The sequence below is a fragment of the Sturnira hondurensis genome, unplaced genomic scaffold (genome assembly GCF_014824575.4).
Source record: "Sturnira hondurensis isolate 20B ecotype Veracruz unplaced genomic scaffold, ASM1482457v3 Scaffold0006799, whole genome shotgun sequence".
NCBI lineage: Eukaryota > Metazoa > Chordata > Mammalia > Chiroptera > Phyllostomidae > Sturnira > Sturnira hondurensis.
This window is the reverse complement of record NW_028079430.1, coordinates 525,248-537,607: the sequence shown is the minus strand read 5'-3', so window position 1 is coordinate 537,607 and position 12,360 is coordinate 525,248. Positions and strand designations below refer to the sequence as shown.

General features: G+C 47.2%; 1 protein-coding gene across 1 annotated transcript in view; it reads left to right on the top strand.

The window, feature by feature from the left end:
* Positions 1-12,360, top strand: part of GPSM2 (G protein signaling modulator 2) — a 36,783-nt gene that overhangs the window by 16,984 nt on the left and 7,439 nt on the right. The window contains exons 4-12 of the mRNA XM_037050430.1: positions 314-449; positions 996-1,138; positions 1,735-1,858; positions 1,956-2,071; positions 3,643-3,798; positions 4,655-4,763; positions 5,518-5,647; positions 8,917-8,987; positions 11,621-11,797. Of these exons, the coding sequence (XP_036906325.1) occupies positions 314-449; positions 996-1,138; positions 1,735-1,858; positions 1,956-2,071; positions 3,643-3,798; positions 4,655-4,763; positions 5,518-5,647; positions 8,917-8,987; positions 11,621-11,797 (1,162 nt within the window). The remainder of the gene's footprint in view (positions 1-313; positions 450-995; positions 1,139-1,734; positions 1,859-1,955; positions 2,072-3,642; positions 3,799-4,654; positions 4,764-5,517; positions 5,648-8,916; positions 8,988-11,620; positions 11,798-12,360) is intronic.

Genomic DNA, 12,360 nt, shown 5'->3' with positions numbered 1-12,360 from the left:
CTACTTGTATTCAATTAAGAACAAACTAAATACATTTAGTGAGTTCTGATTAAATAGCACTGCATTTTAAAATGACTCTTCAGGCTGAGTTTAATTAAATGAGTGAACAGTGTGGAAATGACCCTAGAGGTTAATCAAATGAATGAAAATTAATTAAATTTCAATACAGAAATGTAAGTTTTAAATTTTTATCCAAAGTAGGTTTCACGGCTAATGGGTCTTTCTTACTTTAAGCATGTTAACTGTTCTCTAGAGAAAACCTCTCTGACCACTTTCTATTTTAATACAATAGTTTGCTTCTTTTTTTTTTCAGGACTATTGGAGACCAGTTGGGGGAAGCTAAAGCTAGTGGTAACCTGGGCAACACCTTAAAAGTTCTTGGGAATTTTGACGAAGCTGTAGTTTGTTGTCAGCGACACTTAGATATTTCCAGAAAACTTAATGACAAGGTAATAAGGAAACATTTTTTTCATTAAAGTTGCTTTGTGTTTTAATCCTCTCTTTAATCATCCAGTCGTTTATCTGAAAGTTAATACCAAAAAGTTCATAGGAAAGTAGAAGAAAAAGAAACACACACATTTTTTAAAGATTTTATTTTTAGAAAGGGGGGAAGGGAGAAAGAGAGGGAGAGAAACCTCAATGTGTGGTTGCCTCTTGTGTGCCCCCTACTGGGGACCTGGCCCACAACCCAGGCCTGTGCCCTGACTGGGAGTCAAACCAGTGTGACCCTTTAGTTTGCAGGCCGTGCTCAATCCAGTGAGCCACGCCAGCTAGAGTGAAACAGAAATTTTTAAAGAGAGAAAAAAAGTAAGTAATGAGAGGCCCTTCTTTTGTAAGTGATCATCAGTCTGGTCCTGTTTGGGCAGCCAGTGGAAGCCTGTCCTCCCCTTGACTGCAGAGGGAAGGACAGCAGCAAAGGTGTGCGACAGGCATTAGGGTCCCTGGCCTCGGACTTCAAAGCGCGGGAGTAAAAGCTTTCCGGCATCCTCCCCTAGGTGGGGGAAGCGAGAGCACTTTACAACCTGGGAAACGTGTACCACGCCAAAGGGAAGAGCTTCGGGGCCCCTGGCCCTCAGGACACAGGCGACTTTCCCGAAGAAGTGCGCAGCGCCCTGCAGGCCGCCGTGGACTTCTATGAGTGAGTAGTGCTGCCCAGCCACCTGGCCCGTAGGCAGGGGTTGCCATATGTTCTTTAGCCTGTAGTAAACTTCAACGTTTAGCAAAGGTTTAAAAATTATGGACTAGCAGGTAAAAAACAAGCCATCCAATTGTTGCTAAAAGGCTACGGGGTTGTGTTAGAGTAATCCTCCCCCAGGGAGTTTCACGGGAACTGCAGACCAGTGCCACCTGGTGGCAGAAACAAGAAGTATCACTGGTTGGTCTCAGTTACTAGGGGAAAGTTTAGTCCCTTATTGAGAGAATTTCACAGAATTTCTTAGCTTGGGGGTTTATTTCCTTTCTTTTTTTTCTTGTTGCTCAATTACAGTTGTCCCAGTTGCCCCTGTGGGGTTTTGAGATGAATCCGCCCTTGATTCTGGGCAGTAACCTTCCTGGACGGTTTATTAATGTGTCCCCAACCCATTCTGATGGCTGCCCTCCATCACAGACACATCTTTAAATGTGGCTGTGGGCTCATTTAAAAATGTGTTTTATAAAAAGACTTAGATTTGTGAATCTAGTCAACAAGCCCCCCACCCGAGCTCGTCTTTTCACAACCTTCCTGTCACCCGCCAGGGAAAACCTCTCGCTGGTGACGGTGCTGGGCGACCGGGCTGCCCAGGGACGCGCCTTTGGAAACCTGGGAAACACGCACTACCTCCTCGGCAACTTCAGGGACGCGGTCATAGCGCACGAGCAGGTACTGTGCAGGGCTCCGGGGCGTCCCCATCCCCGTCCCCATGGTGCCCTGCACCATGGGGAGGTGGCTCTTCACTCATCAGTGTTTTCTCTCTCAGCGTCTCCTTATTGCAAAAGAATTCGGGGATAAAGCAGCGGAGAGAAGAGCGTACAGCAATCTTGGAAATGCGTATATATTTCTCGGTGAATTTGAAATGGCCTCTGAATACTACAGGTTAGTCTGACGTTTCTGTAGATAAATGTAGAATGGGTGGTTGTGCGACCCCAGGGCAGGTTTCAAACCTGCCCTTGGCTGCACACGAGCAGCAGGACCTTGGGCTCCTAACCTTGGTGTCCTCACCTGTAAAGGAAGGTACCGGTGCCCTGCTTTGGGGACATGGAGAGGACTGAATGGAAGAACACGTAAGCTCTCACTTAGCATAGCACCCGGCACAGCGCTCCGTAAATATCACTGTACCTAAGGTTTCCTAGCCACAGTGTGACCCCTTTTTACTTTTACTACTTTTTATCTTTAAAACTGTTTTTAAGTTCTTGTTTAGCATATGTAATATGTGTATTTACATGCTTTTTTCCCTACCCAACTCAGGGGCCATGAGAAGCCTGGTAACCAGAACATGCCCCCATTTGCATTTTTCAGCCCACCCAGTGAGCCCTGTCCTCTCCACCCATCTTGGATCCCCCCCCCGCCAGTCCTTCTGGTCCGTCCTTGGACTCCGAGCCACAGGGGGCAGCGGAGCTCAGACCGCCTGAGCTTGGCGCCTGGTCTGGGCGTCCCAGGGTGCTTGGAGAGCAAGCTGACTAGTGGGGTTTGCAGCCCATGCAGCAGCCAGAGGAAAGAGTCATTTAAATGACTGGATCCATAAGCATTTATAAGGCCTCACGGTGTGGCTCAGTGGGTTGGCACTGTCCTGCAGACCACAGGGTCTTCGGTTCGACTTCCGGCCAGAGCACATGCCTGTGTTGTGGGTTTGGTCCGCGGTGGGGGCATTTGGGAGGCAGTCCATTGATGTTTCACTCCCTCTTACTCTCTCTTCCCCTCGCTCTAAAAATGAAATCTTTTTAAAAAGAGCATTTATAGGTGTGAGCACTGATGATAAAACAGTACTGAGCTTTAGCAGAATGCCATCCTCAGCACTGTGTGTACTGAGTCACTTCATCCTCACAGAGCCCTGGGGGGTGTCTGCCCCGTCTCCCCTGTGCATGGACCTGGCGTCCAGAGAGGCTGGCAACTCGCCCCAACCACGGAGCTCCAGGTGGGGTGGGCCCAGGACGTCCAGCTCTTAATTGCTACGCTGATGGTCCCACATGCATTAGGCAGAATTTGGTTAATGTTTAAATGTAGTACTTAGTATTGTTCCTCAATTGGTGACTGATAGCCTACAAATATGAATTTTAACTCAGTATTTTAAATTTTGACATGCAGAGGTGGCAGCATGATTAAAGAGAGAGCGGCACGAGCAGTGTCTCTCTGGCGTTAAGTCACTGCCATTACGGCAGGGGACGTTTTCTTCTGTTAACAACCCTGTGCTCCCGAGGAGCACGCGACCTCAGGCGTCCTCACTCCTTTTCTCTGGAACGCTCATGGGACTCTCGAATTAGTTACGGGGGTCTGGGGCTGCGTCCCATGTCCCAAAGGCATCTCTCCCTTTTGCCCAGAAGCAGTGGAGGAAGCACAGGGTAGCGGCTCTGAGACGTACTCCAAAGGCTAGCGAAGAGTGAGAGCGTTATTTTAGGATTCTAGCCAAGACGGAAAGGATTCTTAGGTGGAATGAATTTCGTCTTTAGGAAGACGCTGCTGCTAGCCCGGCAGCTGAAAGACAGAGCCGTGGAGGCGCAGTCCTGTTACAGCCTCGGCAACACGTACACTTTGCTGCAGGACTACGAGAAGGCCATCGACTACCACCTGAAGCACCTGGCCATCGCTCAGGAGCTGAAGGACAGGTGAGTGGTGCCCCCTGGTGTCACGGCGAAGGCGCCACACAGGGGCACAGTTCGGGTCCTGGAGTTCTTGCTCTTTCGTGAAGTCTGTGTGCGTGTGCGTTCTTTTTCTTTTTTGAGGAATTTCCTCTGTGTCACTGCGTCACTGACAGCCTCTCTGGGTCCTCGTCTGCGGGCCAGCATGTTAGAGGTCAGCTTGCCTCTGTGTAGCCTCGGACCCAGATCACCGGTTCCACCGCCGCAGAGGTCCCCACTCACTTGGCGTGGCACTGGGGCGGGGGTGGGGGGGGAGGTGGGGGCAGTGACAAGGACAGCTGCTCCTTACCCCGGCTGCCAGCAGGAATGAGCGTCCACTTTGTCCAGCTCCCCCTCTTTTTGAAAGAGAGGCTAGAGGGCCTGGGTTCCACATGAGCCCTCTGACTTTTACTGCTGGTAGCTATTCCGCTTTTTCCTGTGTGTAGACAGCACACACACACACATGCAGGCCGTTTGCGTCGCTTGCTTTAGGACACTAGACTTCAGCTCGGCACGAAGCAGACCTTCCCTCCACAGCGGTGCGTGCACAGACTGTGGGAGCAGGTCCTCCCCACCCCGACGGTGGTCGGGCATGGCTGAGGGTCACCTTGGGGCTGCTGGGAGAGGCAGCGGGGTGCCCAGCCTGTTCCTGAGACTTCATTACGTCGCAGGGGGGTGTTTAATGCTTGTTCTGAGTGTTCACTATTATGTGGGTGTTCTGGTGTCTCTAGTACTGTCATACCAAATAAACGTAGAGCATCATCTGTACCTTTAAGTAATGTTGGGTGGCCTTGACCCCCACAAGACCTCCTTCAGACACCTGTGTCCTTGGATCGTCCTGTAGGATCGGTGAGGGAAGAGCATGCTGGAGTTTGGGGAACGCGTACACAGCGCTAGGAAACCACGACCAAGCCATGCACTTTGCTGAAAAGCACTTGGAGATTTCGAGAGAGGTAGGAAGCTAAGAAACTGCTGTCTGTGCTACCGTGACTCACAGTCAGCAGGGGGACCATCCTAGGTTGCTCCCAGACGGCTGAGCAATGAGTTTGTTGGGTATCTTTCTCCAGGCATCAGGTCTGCGCAAGGTGAGGCCAGACACCGGAGAGTGGAAGACCCCTGGCCTTTGCCCTCTGCCCTACCCCCATGTCCCCATGTCCCCATGGCCACGCAGCCTGTGTGGCAGGAAAACTCAAGAGTCAAGGACTGGCTCCTGGTAACAGTCCTGCCATATCTGCTCGCTGTTTGCACTCGGAAACCTTTCTGAGCCTCACTTCTCTCATCTGTAAAATGGGAGTGTCTACCTCACAGATCGTTACAGGGATTAGACAGTCTATATGTGTGAGTCCCTAGGGTAATGTGCTGGCTTAATGAATACAGGGCAATTATTTAATTATTAACATAGTATAGAAATAATAGTCCGAGGAAGTTTGATTCATACAATGCCAAGTTAATGTGTCACAAAAGAACCACATGACTAGACCACGGAGATAAAGAGCCGTCTAACAGAGAACTAAAGAGCTGAAAGAATATAGTTAGCTGTCCTGTCATATTTTAGAAACTTCCCCTTTCTTTCTCCTGTAAAGAAACTATTTCATTCATAGTCTCATAATTCCAATGTAACTATTTCTATTCAGTTTTAGGTCCACAACATTTTCCACTAGCCTTCATGATTCTTTGTCTTTAAAATACAAATGTTTGTGGTTGCAGGTCGGGGACAGAAGTGGTGAGCTAACGGCACGGCTGAATCTCTCAGACCTGCAGATGGTACTCGGTCTGAGCTATAGCACAAATAATTCGCTGATGTCCGAAAATGTTGAAATTGATAACAGCATGCACAGTAAGTAGCAGGTCTTCAAAACTCAATGTCTTTATCCTGAGGTTTTACATTTGAATCGGTCACCTCATGTTTCCCACATCCAGAGAGAGACTGTAAACACAGGAAGCCCAACACTCTATTGACACAGTAATGAAACCAAAGATTCAGGAGGCCCTTTAGACACCCCAGTTTGGTTCCTTAGAAAGACTAACAGATCTACAGCAAGGGTGTTCAAGAAGAGAGGGACGTGGACATAATATAGGTGCAGCCAGAGATTTTGAAAAAAGGATGAGATTATCCTGAATAATTTTCCAAAAAGGACACTTGAAAACCCAGAAGAAACGGGCAGTTTCTAGGAAAACAAGTTACCCAAATCAAGAAAAAACAGAAAGCCTCCTCCTGGTGGAAGTGATGGGGGCAGCATCGCAAAGGCTGAAACCGCCAGAGAAGATGCGCGGTCCCTGGCCGAGCGGACTGCAGGCGCAGTCCACCAGACATGGAAGAAATGCACTCCAGCTTCCCCAGGGCTGTGTGACTGGAGAAGTGGGGACAATTCCTTGGGCCTCCTTAAGACCGTCTACCCTTGACATCCAGACTAGACAAGAACAGTACAAGAGAGGTGAACTATAAGCCAGCCTTCACTCATGCACACAGGTGCAGAGTTTCTAAACAAGGTGCCAGCAAACCAGATCCAGCCGTGCATACGCAATACACGGAATGCAGTGGGCTGAACACTAGGAAACTGCTGTACTCCAGCAATAAACGCGGTGAAGGAGAACGCGGCCCGAACACCCAAACACGGCCTTCGTTCTGTTAAACGCAGGCGTTCCATGTGAGGGGCAAGGGTATCAGGCCAGAAAAAGTAAGCCAACTACTGCAAGAGAAGCATCTAAAACGTAAGAACATCGGGATCTTGAAAGTAAGAGGAGAGAAAAAGATACAGCATTTACTAGGGAAAAAACTAATCAGAGAAAGCTCATCCAGCTTTATTAACATCAGATAAAATGTACTTTAAGGCAGAAGGTCTTGTCAGACATGAAGACGGTCCCTGGCCGGTCTGCCTCGGTTGGTTGGGTGTCGTGGGCTCAGTCAGAGGACAGGGGGCTTAAGGAAGGCAGCCAGTACCTGTTTCCCTCCCTCCCTCCCAAGAAAGGAAGAAAGATGCCCTATAGCTCAGGGGATTGAGTGCGGGCCTGTGAACCACACGATCTCGGTTCGATTCCCAGTCAAGGGCACATGCCTGGGTTGCAGGCCAGTTCCCGGTTCCCAGCAGGGGACGCATGAGAGGCAACCATACATTGATATTTCTCCCTCTCTCCTTCCCTTCCCCTCTAAAGATAAATAAATAAAGTCTTTTAAAAAAAAAGAAAGGAAGAAAGAGAAATGAAGATGTTCACTTCACAGTGGTTAGCGCTTCAATTCACTGGGAAGGTAAAAGCCTCAAACGTGCATTTCCCGTAAAGTCTAATGACGAAGATTCAGTGTACAGAGTCAAGCTGTCAGGACGCTGTGCTCCCTCTGGTCCCAGGGTGGGGAATGATGTCTCAGGACAAGAAACAAAACCATAAAGAAAAGATTGATAGTGAAACTAAGAACTTCATTGGACTGAAAGGACCATAGAACACAAACTGAGAGGACATTTGCCACACACATGATTAAACAGGATTTGTATCCTCAACATGTAAGAGCTCCTGTGAGCCGGAACCAAGTCAATGACCCAACCACGAAATGGGCAGAAGTGATGAACAGAAGAAACAAATAACCCCTAAGTTTCTGGAAAGATCCCTCAGCATCTCTGAACTGGGAAAACCACAGTGAAGTGACGCCGAGCGCCTGTGTGGTGAAGTCAAAGGCCTGGCGATGCCCAGACTGGCACGGCGCGGGTGATGGAACCTCGTGCAGCTCTGCGAGGAGGAGGAGCAGTCGGTGTCTCGCGGAGCCACCCGGCAGCACTCTGGTCACGCTGAAGATGGAGCAGCCTCGGGGCCCAGCAGCCCTGCTCCGGTCACTGTGTCCTGACGGGGAGAACGCTGGCTCTCACACACTCGCAGTCCTGGAATGTCGGAGGGTGGGGAACGGGGTGTACCTGTGACGGCTCAGAACTGGAAGCCACCCGACATCCATCACAGCGGAATGGGTAGGAAAGCAATCTCCTAACCCTAAAAAGGCAGTGGATATTAACTGGACTAAACCACACATACCAACTCCGACGATCTCACACACGTGAGGTTGCTCAAAGGAGGCGAGTTAGAGGATGCGTCCAGTCCGAGACCATTTACGCAACGTTACACACTCCACTGCTTAGGTACATACACGTTAACAAAGCATTGGAGGAAGAGGAAGTTACAATGTGTTAGTGATGGATATGTCTTCTAAAGTACTGCTTATCTTTATAAGATTGAGGGGTTATGAAAGTTTTTAAGTATTTAATGGTAATTGTATTACAATAATGTTTAAGTGACTTTAAATTTTGTGTAGATTTTATTTTTAGAGGGGAAGGAAGAGAGGTTAACATCAATGTGTAGTTGCTCTCATGCACCCCCTACTGGGGACCTAGCCCGAAACCCAGGCATGTGCCCTGACTGGGAATCAAACTGGGGAACCTTTGGTTCACAGGCCAGCGCTCAATCCACTGAGCCACTCCAGCCAGGGCTGGAGTAACTTTATAGTATTGGGGATGTTATCTTGATTCTTATCTCAAAACCGAAGGCCTAAAGCCTTTTCCCTATGTTTTTCCTTATTTGTACTACTCTCCAGTTTGTGTGGCTTCTTTTAAGAAGCTAGATAGTATAAAACTAATTACAAAACAGATTTTCTAAATAAAGCATAATGTTAGTAATCTAAATTAGTTTCCAACCAAAATGTAACCTCCTTACATCAAAGAATTTGAGTGTATATTCTACTTTTATTTAGTTGGCATGGAAAACTACTACTCTTAAGAGACCATGTCTGCACGTTTCCTCGTTCGTGAGGGTTTGTGTAACAGACTTTAAAACTCATTAATAGCCCCGGCGGGGTTGCTTAGTTGGTTGGAGTGTCATCTGTGCAGCAACAGGCTGTGGGTTCGATCCCCGTCAAGGCATGCATCTGGGTTGTGGGTTTGGTCCCTGGTTGGGGTGCATACAGGAGGCAACCAATGGATGTTTCCTTCTCCCCCTTCCTCTCTCTCAAATCAGTGAGCATGTCCATGGGTGAGGGTTAAAACAAAATTCAGTGACAAATTAGGTTGCGACACTAAATCTGTATCCCCCAATCTCCCTGCCGCACTCACACCACCTGCTCTCACACAGGCGCGCGCCCCAAGTCCGGGCGCCGGCACAGCATGGAAAACATGGAACTGATGAAGCTGACGCCGGAAAAGGTTGGCGGTTTTTACTTTTCAGTTTCGTGAACTGTTACAGTATTTTTAGTAGACTTTAATGAAGTAGTTTGTAAAATTACAAAATAACTCATCTTATTTTTATGGTACAGTTGATTCTCATTTGTGGATACCCTATTTACAGATCTGGATACTTGCTAAGATTTATTTGAAGCTTTCAAATATCTGTGCTGTTTTGCCCCTCCCCCCACACAAGATCTTTCTTTAAAATTGAGGTTACGTTAGTTTCAGGTGTAACATCGATTCGATATTATACACACTGCAAAATGATCACAGTAAGTATAGTTACCACTGTCACCGTAACTACAGAATGTGTTGCTTGTGATGAGAACTGGTTCACTCGCGGCACGCTGTGGTTGCCGGGGCACACTTCACGTCTCCGTCACTGCACTCCCCCGTCACTGCAGGTGTGCGCCTTTGGACCCCCACCCCACCTGACAGCCACCAATCTATCTCTGCATCTGTGAGCGTGGGGATGTCTTGCCTTTTTTTTTTCCATTCCACATACAATTCATGTGCTGGTATCTTTCTGTCTGATTTATCATACTCCTCCAAAGGCCCACCTGCCAGGTGGAATTGTGTGTTGTCAGGCAGTGCCTTCCCTGTGCGGACCTGCGCACTAGATGGTGCGGCACCGCTCACCTGGGCGGACCGGCACGCTCACTACTGCACAAAACAGCACGAGATTCAATGGAGGGCAATAGAAACTGATGCCACGAACAGATGTATGTGGCACTGCAGTGTTTGGCAGCAAGCTCTCTAAATTAAGTGGGAAGAGTACACTAAAGACAAAGACACAAAGCAGCAACAGTCATTGACTGTCAAGTATTCTGCCCTGTACACAATTGTAGGTGCTTTATCTTATGACAGGCAAACGCAGGTTTGCTTATGCCAGCACCACCACAGACATGGAGTGATGCGGAGCGACAGGACTGCCCCGGGCGAGAGGAACTGTCCGCTCCATTGAAGTCTTACGGCGCCACTGTTGTACACATGGCCCGTATTGTGGCCAAAACACTGTCAGTGTGGTGCACGAACGGTAGTTACCACAGTTTCCGCATCATCCATCAGTCGACACCTAGGTTCCTTCCTTACCTTGGCTACTGTTAAAGTAAGTGCTGCGAAGGACATAGAGGTGCATGTGTCTGTTCAAAGTGGTGCTTTCGTTTCCTTTGGACACATACCGGAAGTGGAACTGCTGGAGCATGTGGTAGTTCCCGTTAACTTTTGGGGGGGGGGGTCTCCACTCTTTCCACAGTGGCTGCGCCGGTCTGCAATAAGGAGTCCCTTTTCAATGCATCCTCTCCAGTCACTGGTTATTGGGTTTTTCAATGACAGTCATTCTGACAGGTGTGAGCTGGTATCTTATTGTGGTTTTGATTTGTTTCCAGGTGATTAATGATGTTGAACTGGTATATCTAGGTCTTGGGAGTAATGTCTGTCCAGGTTCTCTGCCCAGTTTTTACAACAGGCAACCACACATTCATCTCTCTCTCTCTCTTCCCCTGTCTAAAAAAATTTTTTTTAAATTTTATTTATCTTTAGAGGGGAAGGAGAGAGGGAGAGAAATGTCTGGTTGCCTTTCCTGCATCTCCTGCTGGGAGTTGGCCTGCAGGGAACCAGCCTGCAACCCAGGCATGTGCCCTGACTGGGAATCAAACCGCGATCGTGTGGTTTGCAAGCCTGTGCTCAATCCACTGAGCTACACCAGCCAGGGCTAAAAAATTTTAATTAAAAAAATGTAAATGTTTTTACCATTTAGAAAAAGATTATGTATGTATAAACCAGCTCATGTCAATTTCTGATTCCTTATTTTGTCTATTGAGAATTTAGTATTGTTAGTGAAAACAGTACAGTTATACTAACAAAAAATGCTACTGCTGTGTGAGTTTTAGATGCTAAATTTTACGGTTAAAACATTACATCACATCTGCCCCAGCCAGGTGGCTCCGTGTTGGAGCACACCAAAAAGTTGCGGGTTGGATCCCTGGTTGGGACACATACAGGGTAGAAGGCAATCAGTGTTTCTCTCTCTAAAATTGGTGAATGTGTCCTTGGGTGAAGATTAAAAAAATTTTTACATACAGCCAAAATTTCCAGTTGTAATAGATATTTAAGTAATTCACATCTAGAATAAAACTTTAAGTCTTTCTCTGGTCATTTAAATTTCAGTATTATGGGATTTGCCAAACTTTGTTTCTTATTCTTAGGTTTTTAAGGTTTTTTAAGAAAGAGGAGGAGAGAAACATCAATCCATTGTCTCTTGTATGCATCTGGACTGGGGAGCAAACGGGCAACCCAGGCATATGCCCTGACTGGGAATTGACCCAGCAACCTTCTGGTTTGTGGGGTGACACTGAACTGAGCCCCAAGGCCAGTGGGGCTCTTACTATGTTTTTATAAGCCACCATATTGTTTTGATGATGAGAAATCCACAGTATATCTAGTACAAGCTATTGAAAACAGTGAAATATCCTGGCAAGAAGGAATTTATTAAAAGTTCTAAGCCTCACTTTCCCCCCATGACTGAGTGGATGGCAAGTTAGTATTATAGGAAATCAGAGGTAGTTTTGGTGTTTTTTTCCATCCTGCTTTACACTTACATTATTTTGTAGGTACAGAACTGGAACAGTGAAATTCTTGCTAAACAGAAACCTCTCATTGCCAAACCTTCTGCAAAGCTCCTCTTTGTCAACAGATTGAAGGGGAAAAAATATAAAACTAGTTCCTCCACTAAAGTTCTCCAAGATGCCAGTAATTCCATTGAGCACCGGATTCCCAATTCCCAAAGGGTATGTTTAAAATGTGTTTTCAAGTATTGTGAGTATGGTAGTCCCTCCCTTATCCATGTTTTACTCTCCAAGACATCTGCTACCTATGGTTAACTACAATCCAAAAATATTCAATGGAAAACTTCAGAAAAAACAACTCACGTTTTAGTGCACACCGTTCTGAGCAGTGGGATGAAATCTCACGGTACTCTGCCCCGGGATGTGACTCATCTTTGTCCAGTGTCTCCATGCTCTCTGTCATGGTTTGGCAGTGCTGACATTCAGATACCCCCCACCTAACAATGGCACCAAAGAGAGGGGGCTCGGAGCCTGGGGTGTGCGCTGCATCAGTGGTAGCTGTGAACTCATGCAGGATTTGAAATGGTGCCCCTGAATCTGAGCAACATTTCTTGAGCCTCAGAAACAGAGAGAGTAAAAGCTAAAATACCAGAAATGCTTCTTCTTGGATTGAAACATCTCTTTATTGATAATGTTGCCATCTTGTATTCTTTTTAGAAAGTAAATGTCCATTTTTAGGTTTAATCTTTCCATTTTGCACTTGAGTGTATTAAGATATTGTTCCA